Source organism: Eubalaena glacialis, chromosome 6 (assembly GCF_028564815.1).
Source record: "Eubalaena glacialis isolate mEubGla1 chromosome 6, mEubGla1.1.hap2.+ XY, whole genome shotgun sequence".
Classification (NCBI taxonomy): domain Eukaryota; kingdom Metazoa; phylum Chordata; class Mammalia; order Artiodactyla; family Balaenidae; genus Eubalaena; species Eubalaena glacialis.
Genome location: NC_083721.1, coordinates 143,006,530 through 143,034,417, shown reverse-complemented (window position 1 = coordinate 143,034,417; position 27,888 = coordinate 143,006,530). Strand labels below are relative to the sequence as shown.

General features: G+C 47.5%; 1 protein-coding gene across 2 annotated transcripts in view; it reads left to right on the top strand.

Moving 5' to 3' along the window:
• Positions 1–4,241: 4,241 nt before the first annotated feature.
• RFTN1 (raftlin, lipid raft linker 1) overlaps positions 4,242–27,888 on the top strand; it is a 198,767-nt gene continuing 175,120 nt past the window's right edge. The window contains exons 1-3 of one of the 2 annotated variants that reach the window (XM_061193695.1): positions 4,373–4,548; positions 8,745–8,782; positions 20,568–20,720. In XM_061193695.1, the coding sequence (XP_061049678.1) occupies positions 20,576–20,720 (145 nt within the window). In that variant the 5' untranslated portion in view covers positions 4,373–4,548; positions 8,745–8,782; positions 20,568–20,575. Of the gene's footprint in view, positions 4,549–8,744; positions 8,783–20,567; positions 20,721–27,888 lie in introns of both variants that reach the window. The other variant, XM_061193694.1, reaches the window with a different exon arrangement.

Below are 27,888 nucleotides of genomic sequence, written 5' to 3'. Positions count from 1 at the left end.
ACAAACTTATGGTTACCAAAGGGGAAAGGGGGTGGGGGAGGGATAAATTAGGAGGTTGGAATTAACATATACACACTACTATATATAAAATAGATAAACAACAAGGACCTACTGAATAGCACAGGGAACTATACTCAACATCTTGTAATAATCTATAAGGGAAAAGAATCTGAAAAAGAATATGTATATAACTGAATCACTGTGCTGTACACCTGAAACTAATGTGACATTGTAAATCAACTATATGTCAATTAAAAAAAAAAGGTTAAAAAAAAAGAAATACAGAGGGGGAAGGGAAATCAGATCAGTTAATATATCAAAATATTATCCCATCATTTATTTAGTGAGTTATTTCCACAGTCTCCTTTATTTTTTTACATCTGTGGAATACATAGGCTTCCTACATATTCTTTTATATATATATATATTTTTTTTTTTTCTATCTCTGGTAATAAAGTTTGTTCACAAATGCGAGTTGATAGGTGTGTCCCATGAATGGAATAACCAGTGAAGGGGTATGGATGTGGACGGCTTTTGGTAAAGCCAGAGGCTTCCTCAGGCTGCCAGCAGCAGTGTGCTTCATACTATATTCCTGCAATTTAGTCTCCCGCGGCTCTTTGCTCCAGAGAGCAAATTCTATCTCAGCCACAGGAGGGCCCCTGCTCCCCTGAACTGCCTGTCAGACAGATTGGGAATTCAGAGGTAAAATGAAGAGTGGATTCAGGAGCAGAATAACAATCTTTTTTTTTTTTTTGTATTGGGGTGAATGGAACATTTGGCAATCATCCGAACATTTCCTCAAATTGGTGATGCCTGTGAGTGGCATATGCAAAGTATTAGTTTGACTACACTTTGGACAAAAGTCCCTGGCCTTGGCCCATCAATGCTAACATACAAAATATCCTGACAAGCTCCCTGCTCCACCCCAATTCACACTCCCACACGGCTGAGGGGGTCACAGGGCATGTTTGGACACTGGCATGAAGGTGCCCTGCTCCATTCTGGCCTTGCCAGTGGCGTGTCTGTGAGGCTGTGACCGTCGCAATGCACGCAGGGCAGGGGGCTCCTCTGAAACCACTGGCTCTGAGGCACCTTATAGGAACTCTTATGGGAACGAATGTTACCCTACATGGGGCCAGCTTTCTGCAGCCGTTTATTACAGAGCAGCTGGCCAAACTGTGATCTCACTGTGGCTGCAAACCCACTTAAAATATTAACAGTGATGATAAAGATGAATAATTCCTGTACCTCCAGGGCATATATGAGTTTGCTTATCTCTCCTGTCAGCCCTGAAATGTTGCTGTTCAGCTGCCCGGGAGATGATCTGGTTTTCGTGGTCCTGCAAATAAACAATTAGGTCAGTAGCTCCTCAGGTTCTGTAGCTTTTGATGGGTTTGTTTTCTGCAGAAGTTGTTACTGCTCTCTGCAGAATAACAGGCACTGAGCGTTTTTGAGCTAAGTTGGGAGAGAGGGGTTGAGTGGGGTGGGGTGGTGGTGAGAGGGTGGGAAAGAGGTGGGCAGAACAGAAGGTTAGCTGGGGTTCTCCTTCTCTCCAAGCCTCAGTGAAGCTGGGATGCAGCACAACTGCCACGGCTGCTGGTACCCACGGCCTTAATCATCTCCAGGGTGGGGTGATGCTACTGAAGCCAAGGGAGAGAATTGCTCCAGCAGGGGGGCTCCTTTAACCCAGCTCTTATAGGAATTGTACAGTCTGGCCACGGCTGCTTCTTACGCTTGCCTGGGCCGGCTTAACTGCTTTCCTTTCTACAGGGGCTGTGAGGAGAACCAGCGTCCCCATTAACTTGGGGCTTGCGTTTTGTTGATTGCGAACACTCGGGATCCCAGTTCTGGAGCCATCTGTGACCTGTCGTGCTGTAATAGCTTGGTTTTCCCCGTGTTCAGCTCCCTCCCCGAGTACTTAGTGTTAAATCATAGGGGGAGGAAGTGAGAGCAGAGGAAAAACAGCACTATTACATGACCCCCGATGAGACCGCTGTGATAGAATTAAAAGCTGCTGCCCTAGGACATTCTAACAGATGACATTGTGAGGTTGCCAAGGTAACCCACCAGGATACAGTTCCAGCATCTTTGGGGTTGATGCTGAGTAGGCGAGGTCAGTCAGAGGTGAGGCCCAGCTGCTCAGGGTGTGTCCCTTGGCTGGCCGGTCCATGGCAGTCAAGTGGAAAATCAAGGCTGACCTTTACACAACACGAATGAACCCAACCTCGTCTCCTCATTGGCTATTCCAGGTGAAAGAGAATCAGAATACTCCAGGTAATTGATCAACGTAGGTTACACAGAGCCGAAAAAGGTCCGGATATGAATGACTCACCCATTCATTCCATATATGTTGATTAAACACCTACTGTGTACCAGATAGGAAGCGTCAGAATATCTAGGCGGAAAGGTTGGGAGTTCTAGAAAACCTAAGAAAATGCAAGTCCAAGCAGGGAAAAAAGACATTTAAGACATTTACACACCATTACTACTCAGGAAAAGGTTGAGTGGACGAAAATAAAAACAATCAGAATAACTTATTAACCCCAAGGACCTGGTGTTAAAAAAAAATGTGCAAAAATTGTATAGAGCGGAAATTATTTGCTTAAAAGAAGTCAACCTCCTCCTCCAAACACACCAAGTTATGCTGCATTCCCCGCTTTTCCCTTTATCTTCTTTTAAATACTCCGTGTTTACTTTTGAACTACTGGTTAATACCTATAAATGTTATTTTCTTTCTCCCAGGTAAGGATCAGAAAGATTTCAGATGGGCCCTAGCTTGCGATAACTCAAGGCCTTGGGCATATAAATAACAAAGATCCCTCCTTTTGGCCTCATAGATGGGTGTTCAAAACCATCACTGGGGCCACCCGACACTTGTCTCCACATAATACTGTTTGCATCTGGACTTGGGCTGTCACCTGATCTTGTTATTTTCTCCCAGATGGCAAGCCAAGCAACGGAGAGAGTGGGGGAGATTGGAGGCGGTGGTGGTGAGTGATACCAGCAAGTGGCAGGGTGGAAAGGGAAAGGGGCAAAAAACAAAAACAAAAACAAAATGGTAGTGGGGGGAGGGGGGAGGAACATAGAACTGGGATGGCTACGGAACAAGCAAACAAGGAAGAAAATCTCTGAGAAACTGTGGTTACAGGAATTCCTGCAAACAAAATAGTGCCTCCTTACCCCCTGGGGGCGGTTATTAGTACCGGAAGGACATCATTAAAACACTGCTGGGGCCTACAACAGCCCTCCATCCTGTGAGCTCCAATGCTTAAGGTCCCCTCTTTGGCCAAGCAGAAAATGTAGATAATTAGATTATGTCAGTTGTCTTATTGCAGTCCCCTAATAATAATAGTAATGATAATAATAATATCAACAACAACAGGATAATAGCTAAGTTACAGAGTGCTTTCCTAAACACTTTACTTATAAAACCCACCAGAAAAAGTGCTACTTAACAGAGAAGGAAATAGGAACAGAACCGTTAAGTCACTTAACCAAATCACACAGAAGGTAGATATGGATGAGGGCCCAAGGCCCACCCTGATGATTTGGCTCTAGGGTTCCCGCTATTAACCCTTACACTGTGATTGTGCTTTGTTTAAAAAGCTCCAGGAAGAAAGACTTTTACAATGGGCTCACTGCCTCCCATTTTCCCGTCACTAACGCAGCCCTGGCCTGGCTTTTCATTTATAGAATTGTCTCCTTGGCCGGCCTAAAGCTGCAGGCCAAGATGGTTCCCCAGATCTTCTCAAACCTTCTGGGCGCCTGAAGTAGGTGGGCTAGGGTGTGGCATGAGGACAGTGGCATTATCCCGCTCCTTAAGCACTAACTCCCAAGCAATAACGTAGAGCCTGGGGATGGCCCCACCTGTGTAATGGGGAGGAGGAATGCTCCACTGTTAATGGTCCTCCCTGGAGGGAGGCGCCCCCTCCCTCCAGCACCCAAGCCCAAATTTTGAGGGTTCCGAGTCCCCCACGCGCGCTCCTGACGCACGCAACCTTGGTTACAAGGGGTCGAGAGGGTGGGCGGGGGAGCCACGGGCGTCTGCGCCGTGGAGCGGCGAGGGTCACTGGCTGGGGGGAAGCCGTGTGCAGCGCGCAGGTTACCGGCCGCCTGGAGGCGGCGGCGCGGGGCGCGGGGCGCGGGGCGTGGAGGGGGCGCGGGGCGGGCCAGCTGCTCCCGCGGCGGCTCCCGCGAAGACGCAGCGCAGCATATTTTGCACATGAGTTCAGAGGAAGAGGAAGTGTAGCCGGCGGACGCGCGGCGGCGACGGGGGCGCGTCGGGGCTGGGGCCGGAGCGCGCCGGGCTCAGGGCGCACGCAGCGAGCGGGAGCGCGGCGGCCGCGGGCTCCGCTGAGGGGCAGACGCACGGATCGCAGGAGGGACGGACACACGAGCACGCCGCGCCGCCTGCCCCGTCCCCACCCCCTGGCGCCCACGCCTTCCCCGCGCCGCCTCCTCTATATGGCACAAACTTTCCTCCCGGGACGGAACACGCTGTCTCCGGGAACCCGCGCCCGCGCCTTCTCCTCGGCTTAGTCCAGAACGGTAGGTGGGCGCCTGCAGGATTCGGGATGGAAGCGGACGCAGGCGGGGCGGGAACCCGGCGGGCAGGGGGAGCCTGGCGGGGCGCCTCCCTGCAGGTTGCCGAGGCTGGGCGTGCTTCCCAGGCGCCGGGGCTGCCAGAGGGCCATCCCCGTCCCCTGCACCACGGCCCGGATTGGATGGGGCCGGGGACAGGATCCATGGGACGCAGCGGTCTTGGGCCAACTTTTTCTTGGGGGGAAAAAAAAAAAAATCATCCCTGGCGAGCCATGGGGAGAGGCAGCCCAGAGCAGTCTGTTGAGGGTCGTGGGCTCCGCATGCTCGGGGCGCCTAGGAAGGAAGCAGAGGGGAAGCTTCGAGGCTACAGGTGGGTATAGGACAGTGCTGCAGGGCGTCCTCGGCAAAGATCAGGCGGGAGCTGGCCCCGGAATCCAGGTTCAGGAGGGCGCGAGGCCGGGGTGGGCTGGGGTGGGCTGGGGTGGAGGCGGCTCCCGCTGCCCTTCTGCGTGCGCCCCGGGAGGTGCGTTTGTGCCCGGGGCAGCGGTGTGGACGCGCGGGAGCAGACGTGCCGCGCGTTCAGAGGAAGCGCCGCGGCCAAGGGAGGCTCAGAGCCTCTGGGCGCGGGGAGTCCCCGGCACTGAAAACGGGCATCTCCCCTTCTGTAAAGGGGGCTTCTTCCCTCGTCCTCACCACTTTCCTAGGCCCAAGGGACGCCAGGGTGGACCTGGGTGAGGGAGGGGTGGTGGCGCCGTTTATTTCAGGAAGCCCCGTTGTCAGGCATGCACACCCCCTCCTGCGCCAGGGCTCATGCCCTTCACCTAGACTGCCGCTGTCTTTGGCAGCGAGAACCTCGTGGAGGCCAAGGTGCAGTAACCCAGGCGCCCTGCCTCCCTGGTGCTTGCGCCTGGCTGCCCTGTGTCGTTGTGGGTGGTCCCCAGGGACGCTGGGTGGTGTCAGTGAGTTTGTTAGGGGGTTTAAGAACAAAAAAGTATTAAAAAAAAAAAAAAAAAGTCTGGCACCAGTCCCTATGTTTGAGTGACTGCCCTGGTTTCCAGCAACCTGGTTTCCTTCTTGTAAATGGTACAGCTGTTTTCAGATGGTGGGCGCAGTCAGGCGAGGCGTCTTCCAGCCCCTACCATCGTGTGTCATCTCAGGATAAGTGAGGCCCTGCCAGGAAGGAAGGCAGGCGTAATGTGAGCCACCTCTGGGCCCGTGCGTAGGACGTGCTCTGCACCCCACGTGTCCCTGGCCACAGGGATTCCTAATATGTACCTCTGAACAGCTGAATTCCCTACCAAGTTCAAGTGACCCCAGATGTCACCAAACCCCACAGAGGGGTTAAGCAACAAGCTGTTTGGGGCTCTTTGGTGCGTGTGTGTGCTAACCTCAGTGAAATCACTTTAACCTCAGAGGGAGCTCTGCATCCTCTTTTGCCTTAAGTGGGGTTTCTGGCCTGACAGCTGGGAGGACACCCCTCTGGCTGCATTTGTATAGCAAGTCGCTGGGTCGGTTTTTCTTTGTTTGTCTTTTGGCTGCATGGACGTGGGGCAAATGGAAGAGAGGTGTTGTGCCGTTAGCTAATAGATTTGGTGCAGGAACTGAAAGAGAATTAATTGGGAATACGAGTCAGTGAGTTCTTTTTCTCCCTCTTGAGCAGGAATTTTTGGCTTCCATTCAAATAATTGCTTTGTCTGTAGGGAAACAGGCAGAAAATCTTTGGCATGAGTGATGTGAGTTCCTGTAAAGCTACTTGTGTTCTTCCAGTCTTGACTTTTCAGCAGAATCGAAATTATGTGGGCCCATGGCTTGGTGGGCATGGGTGTCTTGCTAAACTTCTAAGTTGGTGGACTAGGGAGAGGGCCCTGTGACTCTTTCCCCCACCCACCTCCTTTTAAAAAATATAGAAAAGTTGCAAGAACGGTGACCACCCAAATACCCGTATCTAGAGTCTATAATTTTACAATATTGGCTTTACTACACATCCGTCCATCTATTCATCCCTCTATCCATCCATCAATTCAACTTATTGTTTTATGCATTTTAAATTAAATGACAGACATTGGTACAGGTCACCTCTAAATGTTTCAGCACACATTTCATTATTTAGAGTTCAATATATGTTCATGATTTTCTTAAGGTAAAACTTATACATATGGTGAATTTATACATACATACATATCTCCATATAGTGAAATGCACAGACCTTGAGGGTAACATTTGCATAATGTTTCGACAGGTGCCTACACCTGTCTAACCCTCATCTCTATCAAGTAATGTTGCCGTCACCCCCAGAAAGTTCCTTCATCCCCATTCCCAGTCAGTCCCTGTCCTCACCCTTTGTTTCTCACTCAAAGTTAGTTTAGTCTGGTCTTGAACTTCATATAAGTGGAATTCCACAGTTTTGTGTAAAGCTTCTTTCACTCAGCATGTTTTTGAGGTTCACCCATGTTTTATGTACCAGTAATTCGGTCTTTTTTATTGCTGAGTTATAGTCTAGTATCTATTTATAACGCAGTTTGTTTATGTATTCCCCTGTTGATGGACACATGAGTTATTTCCAGGTTTGGGGGGGTATTGTGAATGAAGCTGCTGTGAATATTTGCATACAAGTCTTCCTAGGGACATATGTTGTCATGTCTTGTGGGTAAATGGAGTGGAATTGCTGGGTCATAAAAGAGATGTATGTGAACCTTATAAGAGACTGCCAGACCTTCTCCCAACATGGTTATACCATTTTACACTCCCGCCAGCAAAGAATACAAATGTGAGATTCCAGATACAACAACTCATTTTCCTAGCCCAAAGTCAAGAGCATGGTAGACCAGTATTCTTCTGGGGCCCGAGGGAGCCAGAAATTGGAACATCTGAGACAGTCTGGACCATGTTGTTTTCATAGATGGAGGAGCTGAGAGAAATCCCTGACTCTGCCAGTAAATGGGTTTACTCTTAAATTATTGCAGACAGTGAGACAAATATTTTATTTTTAGAGATCTTCAGAGAAGGGAATTCCATAGGGGAACGTCCCCTTGGTTGTGAAAGAAGATCGACTGCTTTCTATATAAAGAAAAATAAACCCCAAACCCCAAAGAGTTCCACTAAACTTCTGCTTCGAAACTCCTGGGGGATTTCTGGCGTATTGGTCTGGTTGCTCTGAATCTGGTGGAGATTCCCGTTGGATTTCACCGGCTGAGGCAGCTGGCTGTTGAAAGCGGTTGTGTTTGCTTTGTGAGGCAGGTCAGATTTGGCTTTTTGAAGGCTGCGAGAACAGCTTTCCTGTTAAAGTGATGTGGCCTGTCAGTGAGAAACATGGCCTGTCAACACCCCTCTTATTGACCTGGCTGAGAAAATGGGCCGTTCACTCTCAGGTCCCCTTGCACCTTCGTCCCCGTCTGTGGGCCTGTAGCCAAACCTGGTCTTGGCTGATCCAGGAAGTAGGAATGGAGCCTCCTGCTTATGTGAGACCCAGGATGAAGCTTGGTGTCTTTTCGCCGAGGTGTCTCATTGAGGTCAGCTGACAAGTGGTACAGAGTCTTAAGACATTGGACTATGTTTGGGGACTGTTCCCTTCATCTGCCAGCCTAGTACATTGCCTGCCACAGGGTAGAGGCACAGAATAATTCTCATGGTACCCATCTGGGTGACTGCCTGTCTGGAGGTTGACAGGGATGGCCAAGATGTCAGGACCCCAAGACGTATTTTTCTAGAGGCCACTTTACTATAGCCCGTGAAACAGGTTCAAAGTGTTAGGAAGATTTTGCCAATTGTAAACTTCCGTTCTAGCAGCACCGTTTTTTATTTTATTACAGATTTTACTATTGCTGTTAACAAAATTATCATTATAGCTACCCCTTGCCAGGCGCCCATTCTTTGCCAGGCACGGTTAGGCTCTTTACATGCGTGCTCTGAATCTAATCCTCGTGAGAGGCAAATACTATTATTATCTGCACTTTGGCCTTGAGGAAACTGAAGCTTAGAGAGGTTAGGGAGCTTGCCCCAAGTTCACATTTTCATGTTTCCTGGACATTAAGGGAAGAGGCTGTGACCTTCTGGTTTCGCAAGTGCAGATTCCATCTGCAAGCATAGATTTCCAAATACACAAAGCCGTCGTAGAAGAGAAATGTAAGCTGGATGGGGGATGGAAGTTGGAACAAATGACACACTGGAATCACTTTCTTAAGTCTTTTGCCTTTTTGTTTCAGGCTTTCTGAGATTTGGGGCACCTGGAGCCTGGATAGAGGTACTAATTTTGGTGACAATTTAAGATATTATTGGTTGTGATGATCGTAATTTTATCGTAGGGAAAGAAAGACGTTGCCAGCTGTTTGGTTTGAGTGTCTGTTGCTGAGCTGTCCACTACAGTAGCCACTGGCCACATGTGGCTATTTACATTTAAATGTCAATGAATTAAAAGGAAATAAAATTTAAAATGCAGTTCCAGTCTCACCGGCCACCTTTCAAGAAGAGCCCTAGAGCCACACGTGGTTATTGGCGAGCGAATTGGACAGAGCAGATGTATTTTCATCCTCGTTGAAAGTTCTGTTTGATGGGGCTACTCTATACTAAGCATTTCTCTTTTGTCCTTCGGTTTAAGAATTGGCCACACTCTTGGCTAAAGCTTAGGCTGTTTTTCACTGACAAAGAGATAAATTTAGCCAGACATTTCTTTTATGTTTATAAAAAGGTTTGTGTGTGTGTTTGATCTTTCCTCCCATTCATATTCAGTTTTTGACATAAATTTGAGTTTCCCTTTTCTCCTGGGCCCCCAAAGGGGCTCTCGTTATTATCGTTATGTATTTTACCAAGATGCTTTCTCTGAAAAGATCGGTACAGCGGGCAAGCGATGGCCACTGCTTGAGGCCCTGTTAGTTTCCTTGCTCTCCAAAGAATTCAGTTCAGCTTTTAAATATGCATTTGTGCGACTTACTCCCTACCTGGGCTGAATTCAGGAGGAAAAAGCGCTCTCAGCGGGGCCAGAACCAAAGAGCTAGAAAATCAGGTCACATTCTATGTGTGATGGCTACCTGCCAAGACTGAGGTGGAACAGACATCCTTTGGGGTACCTGGGGGCTTCGTTAGGGGGTTTTCCTGGGTCGGGCCTGCCCCTGTGGTGTAGGAAGCAGTGGAGGGGCCGCAGCGTCGTGTCTGATGGTGCAGGATGGTGATGGAGGGACGTCCCCTTTAGGGGGTGTCCACTACTCAGGCTCGGTTCAAAGGAGAGGGGCGCCAGCCCACAGGGGTCAGTGTGGAACCCAGACCCCCCAGAGCTGCGAAGTCAACATCAGCTATGTTTGCTCAGCTTGTTTGATGCTCACCAACTCTCGTGCTACTTTATGAAGCTGTATTGGATGTTTCCACACTTTTTCAACCAGGAAGCCAGCTGCACTTCACTGACAACGTTCTTTGGCTTTTAAAACTAAACTGTCCCATTGTGTTGTTCCATAGGCAGACCCCCTGGATGGGCAGCATTTATTCTTTGCAAAGGATTATCAGCTTCCATTTGCGCGTGTGTGTTTGTGTTGTTTGTGTGTGTGTGTTTGTGTGTTGGAAGTCCCTAATTAGTATTTCACCCCGAGGAGACACTTCTGAGGAACCTTCAAGTTTTATGGAATAACTCCCAAATTACTCAGATTTGGAGAAATTTTTGTAATAGACCTTATCCATTAAAGTCGGATGAGAAGAGATTAGGTTAATCACAGACTCTGGTTAATGGAACGTGACCATATCGTGTATTACAAGATTTTGGAAATGCAGAGTACAAGAAATCAGACTGTTCACTTAAACACTTCTTTGATTTAGAGAGGTCTTTGGGGATTTTTCCAGTGTCTTGGGACACTTTGTAAGCACCCTTTCAGTGTGGTGTAATTATAGCAGGTTAACAGGGATCTTTATCATCGATAACAAGTAGTACTAGTAATAGTACTAATAATGGTTAACATTTAGACAGCCATTTCTAGGTGCCTGAGCTCTTCTAAGCCCTGTTAAATTAACTTATTTAGTCCTCACCCTGCAAGTGGATTCTGCGGTCATCCCGATTTTATAGTTGAGAACCCTGAGGTTAAGTGGCTTCCTTGACGTCACTCGGCTAGGAAATAGGGGCCCTGGAACTTTAACCAGGCGCTCTGGCTCCAGAGCCTCGCCAGCCCCTGTGCTGTGCTTTTAAAAAGGCGAACTTGAGAGCAACAGGCAAATATTCCAAAGGCCCTTTCCATCCTTTTCCAGATAATAGGCACCTTTCCTTCTCCGGAAGTCTGTTGACGGAGTAGGTGTTACTTTGCATCTCTTGGGGCAGGGCATTGGGGTAGTTGCTGTTGAGGATGAAGATGTAACTGCCTTCGAGAAGTTTGCTGTCCCGTGGGAAGGTGGGGCGGTACCCAAAGCTCCAGAGCTCTCTCCCTTGAGCTGTGGACTGGTCCATCCGGCTGCCCACCCCACCTCCCCTTGGATGGAGTTAACGCATCCAGAACAAACTCCGGTCTCCTCTGGCCCAACTGCTCCTTCCACAGCGTCCCTGTCTTGGGAGGTGGCCACTGCGGCTTTACGGGTGCTCAGGCCACACACCTGAGAGGGGTCTTGCATGCCCTCTTTTTCTCATGCCCTGTCTCCAAACCACTAAGAAATCTCACTTCCTACCTTCAAAACGTATCCAGAATTTGACCTCTGCTCACACCTCATCACCACCTGGTCTCCCTGTTCCCAGGGTCAGAGTGATCGTGTCTCCCTCGGGGCTCGAAACCCTCCAAGGGCTCCCATCTCACTGGGGACAAAGTTAGCGTCCTGACCATGGCCGCCCAGGCTGCCCCACCTCCCCGGGCAGGTCCAGGACATCCCGGCCTGTTTGCACTTGTGGCCACCTGCTCCCTCATCCCAGCACTCGCCCTGTCACCTTCCTCAGGACTCTGCTCGCCGTCACCTTCTCGGGGAGACCTTCCCTGATCACCCTGTTTTTTTTAAAATTGTACCCTCCCCTGTACTTGCTAATGCTCCTCTCTGCCTTACTTGTCTTTATGTGACATACTTTTAAACTTGAACTTCATTATTTTTATGTGTCTAATGTCTGTCTCTCTGCTCCTGAAAGTAAGGTCCACGAGGGCGGGGTTGTTCTTGTCTTGTTTTGTTTTGGTCTTTATCTCTGTTTCACTTCGGTATCCCCGGCACTTGGAACAGTGCCTTGCACCTACTAAGTGCTCAGTGAAGGAGGGCATGATGGTTAATTTTATGTATCAAATTGGCTGCCGCGGGGGTACCCAGTTTTTGGTCAAACAGCAGTCTAGGTGTTGCCATGGGGTATTTTTAAAGATGTGATTAGCATTTGAATCACCCTCCTTAATTCGGGCGGGCCTCATCCAACTAGTCCGAGGCCTTAGAAGACTGAGGTCTCCCTAGGAGGAAGGAGTTCTGCCTCCAGATGGGCCTGGGGCTCAGCTCTGCACCATCACCTCTTTCCTGGGCCTTTGGCCTCCTGGCCTGTGCTATAGATTTCAGACTTGCCAGCCTCCAAGTCCAAAGACAAGTCCTTTAAAACAAGTCGGCCCCAACTTCTCTCTCTGTAGATATCTACATAAAAACACACATACACACAAGAAACCCAGGAGGAAGAACAGGCTTTGGGGGCAGGGTGTTGTGTTCTCTTTGGGGCATATTCTTCCGGAAGTGCTGGGAAAGTTCCAGGTGAAGATGTTGGAACAGGTCCGTGGGCATGTCTGCTGGAGTTGGAGAGCAGTCAGGCTGGGAGGGGAATCTGACAGCTAAGGGGGAGATGATGCAGTTATGGAACTTTTTTGAGCCTACATGCCTCCCTGTATTGGAGGTTCCCAAACTCTGTACTAAGGCACCCCAAGGCACCGCAGCAAGTGGTACTTGCATGTTGGATGCCACCCTCGCTACTAGCCCGAGGTAGTTCACAGGATCAACATCAAAGGCCACCACTTCCTTTTGATGACGTCATATCTTTGCAAAGCTGGATTTGGGGTGGTTGCTAAGAAGATCATTGTTGAACAGGAGATGAGGGTGGTGGTGTCCAGTGTGATTCTGAGGTTCGAGAAGTTGCCCAGTGCCAAATGGATGCACACATCCCAGTAGTAAGTAATTATGGTAATTTAAGGATGCGGGAAAAATTTATTTTTCAGTTTGTGTATTCTGTTCTTTCAAAAGGCTGCTAAGTTGTTTATACATAATTATCAATTTGTTTGGACCTGACTACTTAATAAATCGAGCCGTGGGTATTGCTTTTAGCCTGGGGGTGCTGTGAAAAAACGTATAGGGACACTGGGGGTGCCATGACCTGGAAAGTGTGAGAACCTTTGCCCTGTATTGTTCTGGGTATTATATGTAGTGTGTACGGGATAAGGAGCAGGGACAGAAAGACAGGGGACAAAGGGACAGGAATGAGGGCTGCACCCCAAAAGTTGTATTTCTACAAAAACAAAAGATGTGAGCAAATAAAATATAAGCATTTGTTAAATCAGGGTAGTGGGTACAGAGATGTCTCATTTTTTTTATCCTTATCCGTATGTTTGCGGTGGTTGGTAGTGAAAGTAATTTGAAGAGAGAGGCAGAAGGAGGCTGGAGATAGAAATTTGGGGGTGCACTTGTGTTTGGGACGACAACAGAGAGCCTGGGAAGGGAGGGTATGAGGTCCAGAGAGATTCAGGTGATGCAGGGGTGGAACCAAGGGGGTCAGCAAGACCACGTTCTTCTAGACTGTGGTTCTCAGCCCTGGCTAAGCGGCCTAAGAGAGACCCTGGGCCCCTGCGGCCTGGGTGTTAGGAGATTGGAGAGGGTCAGGAGTGGGAAAAGACAGGGTTTGCTCTGAGGGCGTTGATTCTCAATCCTGGATGTCAGTTAGAATCACTTGGGGGGGTGTGTTAAAAATGATGCTTGGGCCCCACCCCAAATGCCTGGGCATCTGGACATCAAAACAGCTGTCCAGGTGATTCCAGTGTGCAGCCAAGATTGAGAACCACCGCCATGGTCCAGGCTTTCTCAAGCTTTGCTGTGATTCAGACTTAGATGAATCGTGTGTGAAAAGGTGGATTCTGGTTAAGCAGACCTGGGCGGGCTGATCCCAGGAGTGCCAGTGCTCCTGGTCTGAGGACCACACTTTGAGTAGCAAGTTCTTCTGAGGGGAGGCTGTTTTATTTAAGGGTGGTTGTGATGGAGGCTAGTGGGAGAGAAGAAAGGTGGTCTGGATCAGTCTCCACCCAGTGTTTTCCTTTGATAATGTAAATACCCCTCGTATGCCTTATCTCTTGCTGTGTAACATATTACCCACAAACTTGGCAACCGAAAATAGTAATGAACATTTATTATCTCGCAGGGCTTCTGTAAGTTAGAAATCCAGAAGCAGCTGAGCTGGGTGGTTCTGACTCAGGGTGTCTCACGAGATTGTGGTCAAGATGCTGGCTAGGCTGAAGGCTGTTCTGGAGCTGAGGGATGCTCCCACTTGAGTGTTGAGTTCGTCGTGGCTGTTGGTTGGAGGCCTCAGTTCCCTGCCCTGGGGGCTTCTCCACGGGGTTAATAGAGTGTTCTTGCAGTATGGCAGCGGGCTTCCCCCAGGGACATATCCTACTGACTACACAGGTCAGCCCTGTTCAGTAGAGGAGGGGACCACTGGTGAACAGGAGAATTATTGAGGGATATCTTGCAGGCTGGCTGTGATACATCTTGTTGTCTTCAACTAGGAAACAATGCATATGCAACACAGAAAACTTGAAAATATAGAAAACCATGAAGAGAATGTCTCCCATCACCTCGTGACCCAGAGGAAAGTTCTGTGAATATCTTTATTTAACCTGCCAGTTAAAAAAAATACGTGGATTTTCATATACAGATACACACATAGACACTTAAAAAAAGTAGCACCATAAAATAACCCCGTTTCATACAGATTGTTCTTTTTCTTGGCATTGAATCAGGAATACTTTCAATGGCTCAGTTTTAGTTATCCTTGGGTTTCTGTCTTAGTTTGTAGGATATCAAGATTTGACACCATCCGTACAGCTGATTGGATTTTCAAGTTTTCATTTACATTTCTGGGTGGAGAGAGATGTTCTTATCATGTAAAAACTTCTTAATTTGGATCATCAGTTCCTACTTTGGCTGCCTGAATGATGTAATAAACACACTCGAGTCTTTAAATATAGGATTTGAGTGGAGAAATAAAGAATGAGTTTGCCAGCTGATCCAGCATCATTGCGTATAATTGCCCCATCTCTGGTTGCTTGTCATGAGCTGTTGGCAGTTGTTAAAATTAGCTTTACAGTCTGCCTCAGATTAGCAGCAAGTGTGGTAAATGAGGGCTCACTCTTAATGAAACTAATTTGTATTTGAAAATATAACTACATTTATTGCCCCCATTATTTAAATGTGTGCGTGCTAGTTGATAGTAAAATTCAACCTTTAAACTGAGGGATTTTTTTAAACCCCAGCTGAAAAATAATTGTTTAAGGAGGTGATCCTTTTTGAAGTGGTTTTCCAGTGTTTTACATGCATCTGGGGAAGTATTTCAAAACCAAATTAGAACTACTTTAAAATAAAAATTCAAACATTTCAACATTTAAAATGACACAGAACATCGTGCCCCATGGCTGATCAGCTTTTTCTGGAACCAAGTCTATGGGGATGTGCCCTCTGTTTTATATCACAGCGGTTTTCTCCGGATGCCCTGCACCCCGCCCAGACTTCTAGAACAACCAGCCTCACTGTACCACGTGTATTTCTTCATTGTCTTTCTTCTCCTTCACCTGTGATCTCCTTGAGGGTAGGACCTGGTCTTTCCATTTTTGTATTTCCTACTTGAGGGCGTGACTCAAAAGAGGCCATAATAAATGTGCATTGGATGAATGAATGCATGAACTTGGAACATAAATTCCCTCCCTCATGGAGCTGACAGTTCCTGCATGAAACTGGGCCCACATATACCAAAGACACACCTCCTTCTAGGCTTGATTCAGAAAGAGTTGATTTTTCCAGAGTGTCACCAGTTGAGGGATATTTGCTTCCGGGTCATTTGCAAATGGCCTCTCCTTGTAGTGGGTCTCAGAAGCCCCCAGTGATTACCTTATTTTCTTCCATAGTTTGTCTCCAGTCCTAATAACGTTTAGCCAGTTTCTGCTGAAGAACTGTAAGGATATTTTGGCTCTTTTCCCACTGTCTCACCATAGGAGTGGGGAAAGACCTCCTCCCTTTCTTCTACCTGTGAAGATCTCTTGGATGGTTTTTCTTGGTGCCTTGATGCTAGAGAGACCCATGCACGTGGGTGCAGGGATGTCTTTTGGGAAGATAAAGACGTAAAAAGAAGAAAAAACCCTCCTGTGTGACTGTCAAATAATCAAAGCTGATCCAACCATCAACTCACACATAAAACAAGTAACCTTGTTTCCATAGGTGTCAATGTGAAGTGACTATAGGAATTTGGAAGGGCAGAGCTATGGGGGTTGGATGGGCCATAGGAAAGTACTGGAAAAAGGTCATCACACACAGGTGATTTTTAGCAAGTGTCCTTTACAAAAGCAGACAATAACGAAAGGAGAAATAGGCATGAATAGCACTGCTGGTCATGATTCCCTCCCAGTGAGCTGATGCCCCAGGGTGAGCAGGGGGTGGAGGGGCTAAATCCGTGGAATCTCAGAGGGTCTCACCTTCCACGGCCACCCTGAGTGTGTTATTCATTAACAGGATCCTATATTTACCGTGTAACCCAGCAATCCCACCCCTAGGTATTGCCCTAGAGAAATGAAAACTTATGTCCACATCAGAACTTCTACGTGAATGTTTACAGCCACTTTTTTTAGAATCGACCCAAACTGGAAACTCCCCAGATGTCCTCCCAGCGTGAGTGGCTGAAGCAGGCCCCTGACTGCAGGCTTGGCCAAGGAGGCAGCTGGCTGTGGTTGTCTAGAGCAAACTTGGTGTAGAGGTTACCTATTGTATGATGAATCACGCCAAAACTTAGAGGCCTAAAACAGAGGCTTGTCTTCCAAGGCAGCTCCCTGGCACGATGGCTGGCAAGTTGGTGCTGGCTGTGGATTCCTCCGTACATGGGCCTCTCTTCGGGGCTGCTTGAGCTTCCTCATGGCATGGTGGCTGGGTCCCAAGAGTCAGGCAGTGGATGCTCCCAGTTTCTTAAGGCTCAGGTCCAGAAGCTGGCACTGCATCATCTGACACTTTCTATAGCAAGCAGTCACGGAGCCCAGATTCAGGGGAGGTGACATAGGCCCCACCTCTCGATGGCAGGAGTGTCAAAGGATTTGGGGGCCACATTAAAAAACCATCACACTTACCGTTTACCTTCTGCCCTACCTTGACCCCTGAGACCCTCCCTGAATGTCTGTGAGGGGGATGTGCAGCTACGCCAGCCCCATCTGCCAGCATCCGGTGAGGCTGTGCCCTTCACTCCTTCCTCCTCCTCCACCTCTCACTGCCCTCCAAGGCCCATATCCAGCCTCTGCCCCAGCTTCTTGTGGGATTCTAATACAACCAGGGTTTGGGAACCTCGCATTGGAAACAGTGAAGTTTACAAAATGTAGATAATCATGTAAGGCACTCTTATATCTTAGTTTTCCTTCTTTTTGTAAGCTAGATTTTGTGACTTGTTTGAGCACAGTAGGGACGGTAACAGACATTTTTGGAGTGATGTAAAAGTCTTTCCTATTTTGACAGGGGTGGGGTTGGTGGAAGAATGCAGGAAGGAACTAGGAGGAAAGCAAATGTGCCAGTAGCAAGCAAGGTAGGGCCCTAACACGAACGAGTAAGAGGAACAAATTCACACTAAGCTTTTGGTGGCTGGCAACGGCTTCACCATGATTCCCTTCCCAGAGAGAACTGTGCTTTAGAAGCAGTTGCTTAACCAGGGTTGCATGCCCTAAAATTTGAGACCTCAAGGATTCACTGATATTACAGTTTTGCACCTGGCTGGTACAGTGTCTGATCACATAGACGATTTTCCAGGGTCTCACTGTGTCCTGTGAGACAAGCACAGTGCCCTTTGGAGTGAACTTGGACCTCAGGTTTGGGATAGTCTGATTAAAACCTTAAATTCAAAGTTATGAATTGGGAGTTTTTCTAATACTTCCTGGCATGCCTCCCTGCAACCCCAAGTTTGTCTGAGACTCTCTTACTCATCCTGATAATCCTCTCCTCCTTTTTTTATGCTGTGCGGGAACCTGTCCTTGAGAGAAGAAATTAAATCATACTAAAGTGTTAGTGGCTACCAGGAGCTTGGTTTGTTGCCCGTCCCAGGGAGATATTTGCAGTTTCAAAGGCGATGCCAAGGTAGGGTGTTCTCAAAGGAATGACTCTCTAATGCTAGAATTTACCTAATAGGATAGCAAGAATGGGAAGATTTTTGAGGAAGGGTTTTTTTCTTGGAGGTCCCCAAATGCTCAGTCCTTTGTAGGGAGGAAGACGAGTGAGTGACTGGTAAGCCTTTGGGTTATTTCCAGTTCTGTTCTGGCAGTGATAGTACTTATCTCACCAGGTTACCTGTTCCCCAGTACTTAGGGGCCTCCCTGTCTGCTTTGCCCCAGCGGATGCTAGGCGGCTTGCTTTTTAGCAGTTAAATATGCAGCCTCTGTGCATATCAGCTATTCCATCTGCAGAACTGCAGAGTATTTTACAAGTAATCAGTTCATGCAGATTGCACATAAATCATGTCTGCTCTGGCCCTTTGGACACTAATGTTCCCTTATTAAGGCATAAGTAAGCCTTCCTGTTCTCATCCATCCTTCCAGACTTTTTTTAATTACTGCAAATATAGCCTGGTTGTCACTTCATCAGCCTGTTCCCTCCCTCCCCGGCCTCGTTGCTTTTGTGCGGTTCATCTTGTTTTTTTGGAGCTGGCCAAGTTGCCGGAGGAAGCTGGGTACCTTGTGAATGGATTGAGCCAACGGAAATTCTTATCTCAAAAAGGAAGTGGCCACCACGTTTCTGTTTGTGATATTCTTGACCAGTTAATGTATTTGTGAAATATGTTCTGATGGCAGCACTGGTGCCCCAGAGAGGAGGGAACTTAGCCAGGCTCAGTCACAAAAGGGAAAATATCTCCCGCTGAAGTCTGGGGAGTGGATAAAAAGTCGTTTCATGAATGTCATTCTGCCTAAATAAACAGAGAACATTCATTGTTTTTAATCCCTTGGAAGCTCAGCCCACCCTCGTATGCACATCGTATTAACATTTCTCCATTTTCTTTCCAAACCGCAGCCACGGATCTTTGCTCCGATACACGTGGATTCTGCTTCCAATTTCTGCGGCCCTCTCTTAGTGTTCAGCCAGTTTTCATTTTGGTCTCAAATGACTCTGAGTCTGGAAGAACCGCTCTGTTCCTGTGGTTTGGTCTAAAAAAGGAATAAACAGGGACTTGTTAGACGAGGCCTGTAAAAGTACCACCATCTACTTTGAGAGGTGTTGTTTTGAATGTAAAATCCTGTCTAAATAATTACTGTTGAGGGTAGAAAGGATTTTGGAAATCGTAACAACTTATTATCCCCTCTTAGAAACCACAGCGGAGCGACACCTCTCTTGTTTTTTTTTCAGATGGGCTGATACCATGATGCACTTGTATTGCTTTTTAGATCCCATTTTTTAATCATGTATGCAGAGTATAGTGGCACTGAGGCACTCTGAGGTATTATTTTCCTCAGATGGGGAGAAAAATGATATAAAACAGTATTTTTTTTAACATCTTTATTGGAGTATAATCGCTTTACAATGGTGTGTTAGTTTCTGCTTTATAACAAAGAGAATCAGCTATACATATACATATATCCCCATATCTCCTCCTTCTTGCGTCTCCCTCCCACCCTCCCTATCCCACCCCTCTAGGTGGTCACAAAGCACAGAGCTGATCTCCCTGTGCTATGCGACTGCTTCCCACTAGCTATCTGTTTCACATTTGGTAGTGTATATATGTCCATGCCACTCTCTCACTTCGTCCCAGCTTACCCTTCCCCCTCCCCGTGTCCTCAAGTCCATTCTCTACATTCTCTACGTCTGCGTCTTTATTCCTGTCCTACCCCTAGGTTCTTCAGAACCTTTTTTTTTTAGATCCATATATATGTGTTAGCATACGGTATTTATTTTTCTCTTTCTGACTTACTTCACTCTGTATGACAGTCTCTAGGTCATCCACCTCACTACAAATAACTCAATTTCGTTTCTTTTTATGGCTGAGTAGTATTCCGTTGTATATATGTGCCACATCTTCTTTATCCATTCATCCGATGATGGACACCTAGGTTGCTTCCATGTCCTGGCTATTGTAAATAGAGCTGCAATGAACATTGTGGTACATGACTCTTTTTGAATTATGGTTTTCTCAGGGTATATGCCCAGTAGTGGGATTGCTGGGTCGTATGGTAGTTCTATTTTTAGTTTTTTAAGGAATCTCCATACTGTTCTCCATAGTGGCTGTATCAATTTACATTCCCACCAACAGTGCAAGAGGGTTCCCTTTTCTCCACACCCTCTCCAGCGTTTATTTTTTGTAGATTTTTGATGATGGCCCTTCTGACTGGTATGAGATGATATCTCATTGTAGTTTTGATTTGCATTTCTATAATGATTAGTGATAATGAGCATCCTTTCATGTGTTGGCAATCTGTATATCTTCTTTGGAGAAATGTCTATTTAGGTCTTCTGCCCATTTTTGGATTAGGTTGTTTGTTTTTTTGATATTGAGCTGCATGAGCTGCTTGTATATTTTGGAGATTAATCCTTTGTCAGTTGCTTCGTTTGCAAATATTTTCTCCCATTCTAAGGGTTGTCTTTTCGTTCTGTAAAACAGTATGTTTTGGGTGTCATTTCAGAATCACAGGCTGGCTGGTAATGGTATCTTATCAGCGAGAGAAGGCAGCCTGAGCGTAGAGCCTCCAGTGTTCATGGGTTGAACTGTGCTCTAGATTTCAGCCAGGCTGAGGTCCTTTATGTGTTCTTCAGGGAAATGATGGGGTCGTTTATACTACGGTGTGTAAAAACATCTCAGGAAGAAGAAAATCATCCCCCCGTTTTTCTCCTTTTGCTGGCAGCTGCTGAAATGGGTTGCGGATTGAACAAGTTAGAGAAACGCGATGACAAACGGCCTGGAAATATCTATTCGACGTTGAAGAGGCCCCAGGTGGAAACCAAGATAGACGTGTCCTATGAGTACCGCTTCCTGGAGTTCACCACCCTGAGTGCCGGTGAGGACGGGGCTCAGCCCAACCCAGGGGTAGGGGGCTTGACAGGGCTTCGGCCCAATCAGCGCTGGAGGGGCTGCCCAGGACACGCTGGGGGGGGGCCGGGGGCCGGGGTGGGGGGCGTTGGGAGGCGAACTGCAAAGGGTGGGCCTGTTGAGAAGGGCCTCCGCTCAGAAATCCAGATTTTTAGGTGAAATCTTTCATTGTTTTGAAAGCTAGCAACTAATTTAAATTGTAACAAATTAAAACCGGGTGTGAGCCAAAGAGTACAGGTGGGTGGGTTGCATTTGGCCCTGGGCCCGCTTCTTTGCAGACTGTTTCATGACAAGACGCGCGGAAGAGGACAGTCGCCATCTGTCTGCGTGGTCGTCTGCCCACCCACCCAGGTCTCCCCGCCCCTTGTCCGCTGGCGTCTTTCGAGACTGCTCGTCAAGCGGGCTTGGCCCTGCCTCACCCCGGTGTCCCAGTGGCCCCCGGGTGACTGACGAGTGAGGGTCAGTGTTTTCATCCCGAGCATTTGCTGAGCACCAACTGTATACAGAGAGTTGGGGTGGTGCTGTGGGAAAAGCATGCGGCCCGTCCTGGTTTCCAAGACTCATACACACTGAAAAACTCAGCAGGCTCTAACTGTAAGTCGGAAACATGTAAACTATGTTTTCGGAAGAGGAAGAGAACGTTCTTCCTTGTGGGGGACCCCTGGAAGCCGTGAGCCCAAACCAGGAGCTTCCTAATACAGACATCTTAAGACTAACTTTCTCCCTGGGCTTCTGTGAATATGTTAATCTTCTAGTAAGAGAAGAGAATTCATGGGAAAAGCCCTCCGAGTCGTGGGTTTGAGCCCTGGCTCTGCTGTGGGGCAGCTGGGCCTGCAGTGTCCTCATCTGTGAAGTGGGCACACACAGACCAGCTCGCAGGGCAGCGCCGAGGATCAGGAGAGGTGACAGGTGTCCTGAAGCTCTTAGCACGTCCAGCTCCAGTTGGGTTGCTGGCATCACTACCCCAGCCCCCTCCTCCTCCACTGCTTCTGCCCGACCACCTTCGTGCTGAAGCTCCGGATGCTTCCTGAGCCCCGAGAGGGATGGGCAGCTGGGCGTCTCTGCAGGGGTGGGCCTGGGCACCCCTCACGTCCCCCAAGCTGAACCCGGCCTCTTCCTCAGCAGACTGCTTCCTGCTGGCGCCATTGATGAATATGATGTCACCATTGTCCTAAACGGCCAGACTTGACACCTTAGTCATTGTGACCATGCCTCCCCCTCACCCACAATTTCCATTCTGTCACCCAAGCCTCTTAAAACTACTTCCAGAAATGCTAATGAGGTAGCTGATGTAACATGGACAAATCTGAACCTAGAAGCATTTGGAGTATTTCGTCATCCAGTATTTGCTCAATGAGTATTTGAGCGCTTTCAGTGTGCTGGGCCTTGTAGGATGGTCAAGGAGAAAACCAGAGCATGCGTAGGAAAAAAGATCCAAAGGAAGTATAACAAGATGGTCAATATTGATTGTTAGGGTGCTGAGATGGTGGGGGAATTCTTTTTCTCTTTTTCATATTTTTGTGGTTACATTTCTTTTATTACTAAGAGGAGTGATTTGTGCCTTTTGCTTTTCTTAGTAATAATTTCCAGGAATATGTCCTGCCCCCTGCCCCCCACTGATTCATGGCTCATTCCCTGAGCTATTTCCCTGACCTCCTTGTTTGTTTCTCTGCTGCCTTGTGCTCCAGTCACAGCACCTACATGGCTTGTTTTGATTGAATTACCTTTTGTTTTCCGATTATAAAGTGGATATATGTTCATCATAAAAAGTTAGGAGGGACTTCCCTGGTGGTCCAGGGGTTAGGACTTCGCCGTCCAATGCCGGGGGTGCGGGTTCCATCCCTGGTCTGGGAGCTAAGATCCCACGTGCCTCGCAGCCAAAAAACCAAAACATTAAAAAAAAAAAAAAAAAAAAAAGCAATATTGTAACAAATTCAATAAAGACTTAAAAAAAAAGTTAGGAAAACACTGGAAAAATTCTAGCTGGTCTCCCTGCTTCTCTCCCCTTGTTCCCACCACCCTCAGATCACGTCACTCCTCTGCTCAAAACCCTGCCATGGCTCCCCGACCCTGAGACACCAGCTTTCCTCTGCCTCAATCTCCCACTGTCCTGGGTGTTCTGCCACTGCGGCCTTGCTGTTTCTCAAATCCCCCAGGCCTGCTCAGGGCCTTTGCACTGCCTGTTCCCTCTGCCTGGAAGTTTTCTCAGATATACCCTGGGTTCAAACCCTTAACCCCCTTCTCTGGGAAACCTCTCTGACTGCCTATTTAAAATTTCACCTCCCCTGACACCCCATCCCTTTCCCCTCTTGATTTTCCTCATAGCATATCCTGCCGTCAACATGCTTTATATTTCGCTTGTTGTTATTCATTTCCTTGTTTGTTGTTTGCCTTCCTTCAGAAGGTGGAATTCCTTCTAATGAGAGCAGGATTGTGTCTATTTTATCCTTTGCTGTATTGTCGGTGCTTTAAAAAAAAGAAAAAAAAGAACAGTGCCTGGCACATAATAGATAATCAATAATGTTTGTTGAATGAATCCTCAATGTATATTTTTGTATCCTGCTTTTTTGCATCTTAACATTGTACCATGAGGCACACACCTCGTGGTTCCATATGTTCTGAAAATATGATTTAATGGCCCCTATATGCTTGAATCACTCAGGGTGCCATAATTTATTTAGGGTCCCCTTTTATTGGACATTTAAGTTATTTGGGGCTTTGGGCTATTACAAATAATGCTGTGATAAGCAACGTTGTACCTAAGTCTTTGCGTGTATTTCTGATTATTTCCTCAGGAATGACTGAGATGAAAGATATGGATGTCCGGACACTTGATAAATTGCCACACTGCCCCCTGGATGGGACCTGCTGGTGTAAAGCCCAAATCTGATCATGCTGAACCCTTTGGCAGGTTCCCTGGATAAGTGATGGGAGGGTTGCAGCTAGCGCTCAGGAGGTCCTCATCTCTGGAGGACCGTGGGCCTGGGCCCTTGGCCTTGCCAGCTGCCCCCAGCAGGACCCTCCCTTCCAGCCTCCCCGCTCTGGCGCAGTCAGACCACCTTATGCACAGGGCCTGCCCCACCCTCCCTATTGCCAGGATCTCCCCTACCTGAAATTGTTCCTTCTGGACATCCATCCCATCAGAATTACTCTTTTCTGCACGGCTGTAGTTTGTCACTATCATCTTTCTGACACTTTTATTCCATCATATATTAAACTCACTTGTGTTTCCTTGAGGGCAGAGACCAAGCCTTTCCCATCTTTCTGTTCATCTTTCTTGTTTATGCTTTCTGGCCGAGAACAGCGTGTCCTAAATAGTTGGGTTCTAGTACACCTTCAAAGTCACTGTTACACCTGCTGATGCGGTTCCCTGGCAGCCTGTCAAGTTTCTTTTCCAGAAGTTCTAATGGGATCATTCATTATTGCTCTAGAGTGGAGCCAACATTTGTTAAGAGCCTACTGTGTGCCAGGTCCTGTGATGGGGCATTAGATCCCTGATCTCATTTTTTTAAAACTTTTCAACTTTGCCAAAGTATTATTTAAGCGTACCACACCGCACATCTTTAAAATGTTCAAACCCATGAAGCTGTCACCTCATCAAGATGTAGAACGTTTCCATTGCCCCCAAAGTGTCCTCATGCTCCTTTGGAGTCTCTCCTTTTTTCCAACCCTCTGTCCCCAGACAGCCAGTGATCTGCTTTCTATCACTGATTTTGTTTTCTAGAATTTTCTATAAATGGAACCATGGTGTGTAGTCATTTGGTCTGGCTTCTTCCACTCAGCTTACTTATTTTGAGATTCATTTATGTTGTTTGGTGTGTCAGTGGCTCATTCCTATTTCGTCGCTGAGTAATATTCTATTGTATGGATTTACCACAGTGTGTTTTTCCATTCACCTGCTGATGGACATTTGGGTCATTTCCAGTTTTGGGCTATTACAAATTAAGTTGCTATGACCATTTGTCTTTTTGTGGTTTCTTATGTCATCTTATCGCCACAGTAACCCAGTGAGGTGTATGGGGACACTCATTCCTTTTTTGCAGAAGAGGAAATGGACCCTCAGAGAGGTTAAGTAACTTTTCTAAAGATGCAGTGCTAGGAAGTGATTAGGGTGGAATTTGCATCTGGATCTCTTGGGCATCCGAGCTCTTGTGCCTTGTAAACTGCAAGGTGCCAGAGAAATAGGCATTGACACCAGTCAGAACATTCTTGCTAGAAAACTTGTGTTATAGTGTAGAGATGCATAGGAGTACTCCTCTTCTATAGGGTTTTGGCCATAGGAGATTTTTGAGGAGCACTTGACATGCTTATTTTTCATAGAGAAGGTGGTCATCTGACACTTTAATGAATTTCAAGTTGGGGAAAGGGTGTTGTCCACTTCCACCTGCTGGCTTAGGCAGGAAGGGGACCATGTGCACTTTAAAACAATCAAGGTCAGAGCCAACATTGTTCTATCTGTCCCTTGCTTAGAGCTCGGTGCTTTTGTGGATGATACGGGAACATGCAGCCTTGCTTGTAGGGCTGGCGGAGGCGAAAAGCAGCGGGAAACTCACAGTGAAGCATGTAAGCTGCCAAAAATCTCAATTCTGGGTGATTCGATTGGAACTTAAATTTTCAATTAACTCTGGTTGCCGAGGGATGAACCTGCCCTTTGATGGGTTTCATCGCAGACGGAGGCCCATAAAGCATTACAATTTCTGCAAAACGGTGCCTCATTATCCCTTTTATGTGTGTGTTTTGCCAGCTTCTCTGTGCCAGGCCACTCTGACACCACTCAGAAGCTACCTGTGTCAGCTCTGTGAGAATCCACTGTGTTTATAACATGCTTGGTGCGGGGACAGTTGGCAGTCAGCGACCTGTAGGATGAAGTTAGTGCCCAGGGCGTGATCCTTGCTTGAACTGTCTAGTCCTGCACTGTCTAGTACAGAAGCCACCAGCCACGTGGTTACTGAAATATAATAATTGATTACCACTGAATAAAATTAAAAATTCAGTTCCTCTGTCACCCTGGCCACACTTCAAGTGCTCAGCGTCCACGTGTGGCTGGTGGCTACCATACTGGACATCGTAGATGGAGGGCACGCCCGCCTTTGCAGAAGGGTCTGTTGGGCAGTGCTGTTCTAGTTGGTTTTCAAGGGGGGATAACTTGGTTGCAGGTCTGACTCTGTATCCCTAATGCACATGAATGTACCATGTTATTATGAAAGTTTGCCCTTGGGTTCACCAGGGACTGTAGGATGACAGCTCATTGATTTCACAGACATTTATTGAATGTTGACCGGAGGCAGATGTTGTGTCCTGAGCACCTAAGAGTGAACCAGACAGGAGGTGCTCCCTTGTCTTAGTCAGCTGGGCTGCTGTAACAAAATGCTCCAGACTGGGTGGCTTAAAACACAGATTTTTATTTTCTCATGGATCTGGAGGCTGAAAGTCCCAGATCAGGGGGGCCAGCAGGTTGGGTTCTGGTGAGAGCTCTCTTACTGGCTTGCAGACGGCCGCCTTCTTGCTGTGTCTCCACATCTGAGAGAGACAGAGAGCGTCCCTTCTCATGTCTCTTCTTATAAGGACATTAGTTTTATTGGAGTAGAGCTGCACCCTTATGACCTCATTTAACCTTAGTTGCTTCCTTACTCCAAATACAGTCACATTGGGGGCTGGGGCTTCAACAGTTGAATATTGAAGGGACAATTCAGTCCATAGCACTGGTCTAGCCCACTGATCTACGTGGCTTCAGCATCTTACAGATGAAGAACAAAGTGACTGTAGTACTTGAGGCTAGAGTGCTGGTGATAGAGGGGATGTGGTGGAAGGTTCCCTTGTTGGAAGATGTGTGTGTCAAGGAAGGTTTGAGATCCGCAGGTGGATTTGGAGTTAGCCAGGCAGGAGAATGAGGCTGGGAGCAGGCGATCTTTTCAGGCAAAGGGGACAACCTATGGGAGGGGCCAGAACGTGGAGACAACATTGCATGTACGGGAAGCTGTAGGTAGTTCAGGTCGGTTGGAGTGTGGCCTTTCAGGGGCCAGATGACTAAAGGTCTTAGGTCTTGGACTGAGGAGCCTAGGCTCTCTCAAGAGCCCTGAAGGCTTTTAAGGTGGGGCGAGGGTAGGTGACGTGATCAAATTTATGTTCTGGAAAGCCCGCTCTGGGTTTAGAATGAAAAAGGATGGAAGGGATAAAACTGGGGGAGAGGAGAGCATTTGGAAACCATTGCAATCATCAGGCAAGGGGTGAAGGTGGCCTCAGCTGAAGGGGTGGCAGTAGGGACGAGGGAAGTGAGCAGGGGGTGGTCAAGAGAGATCAGGAGGTGATCCCAGGGACTGACTGGCAGGTGACAGAGTGGGGAGTAGAGGAGGAGGTAGTTCACTGGGCACCTGGATGGCTGGCATGGGGGCCACACGGCTGGATGCTCTGGTTCTGCTTTAAAGCAGTTTCTTTTTTTTTTTTTATAAATTTATTTAATTATTTATTTTGGCCGTGTTGGGTCTTCATTGCTGCGTGCGGGCTTTCTCTAGTTGTGGCGAGCTGGGGCTACTCTTCGTTGAGGTGCACGGGCTTCTCATTGCGGTGGCTTCTCTTGTTGCGGAGCACAGGCTCTAGGAAAGCAGGCTTCAGTAGTTATGGCACACAGACTCAGTAGTTGTGGCTCACGGGCTTAGTTGCTCTGCGGCTTGCGGGATCTTCCCAGACCAGGGCTCAAACCTGTGTCCCCTGCATTGGCAGGCGGATTCTTAACCACTGCGCCACCAGGGAAGTCCAAAAAGCATTTTCAAATAATGATCTCACTCGCTCATCCAAGTGGCCCTGAGAGCCAAAGCAAAGGCAATTTTTCTCTCTTTCTTTTTTCAGATGAGGAAATTGCCTTGATATGTAGTAGGTAGTAAGTGGGACCAGTATCTAGTGCTTGTACTCTCTTCATACAGCATTTTTCTACTGCATGTGAAGGAGAGCTCAGGCCTCCCGAATGGCATAGCAGTATAAAAAATAACTTTACTGGGGTATAACTTATGTACCATAAAATACACCCATATGAAGTGTATGGCTTGATGAGTTTTGGTAAATGTAAACACCCGTGTAATTACCACCACACTCAAGATGTGGAACTTTTCCATCACCCTGGAAGATTCCCTGCCCCCAAT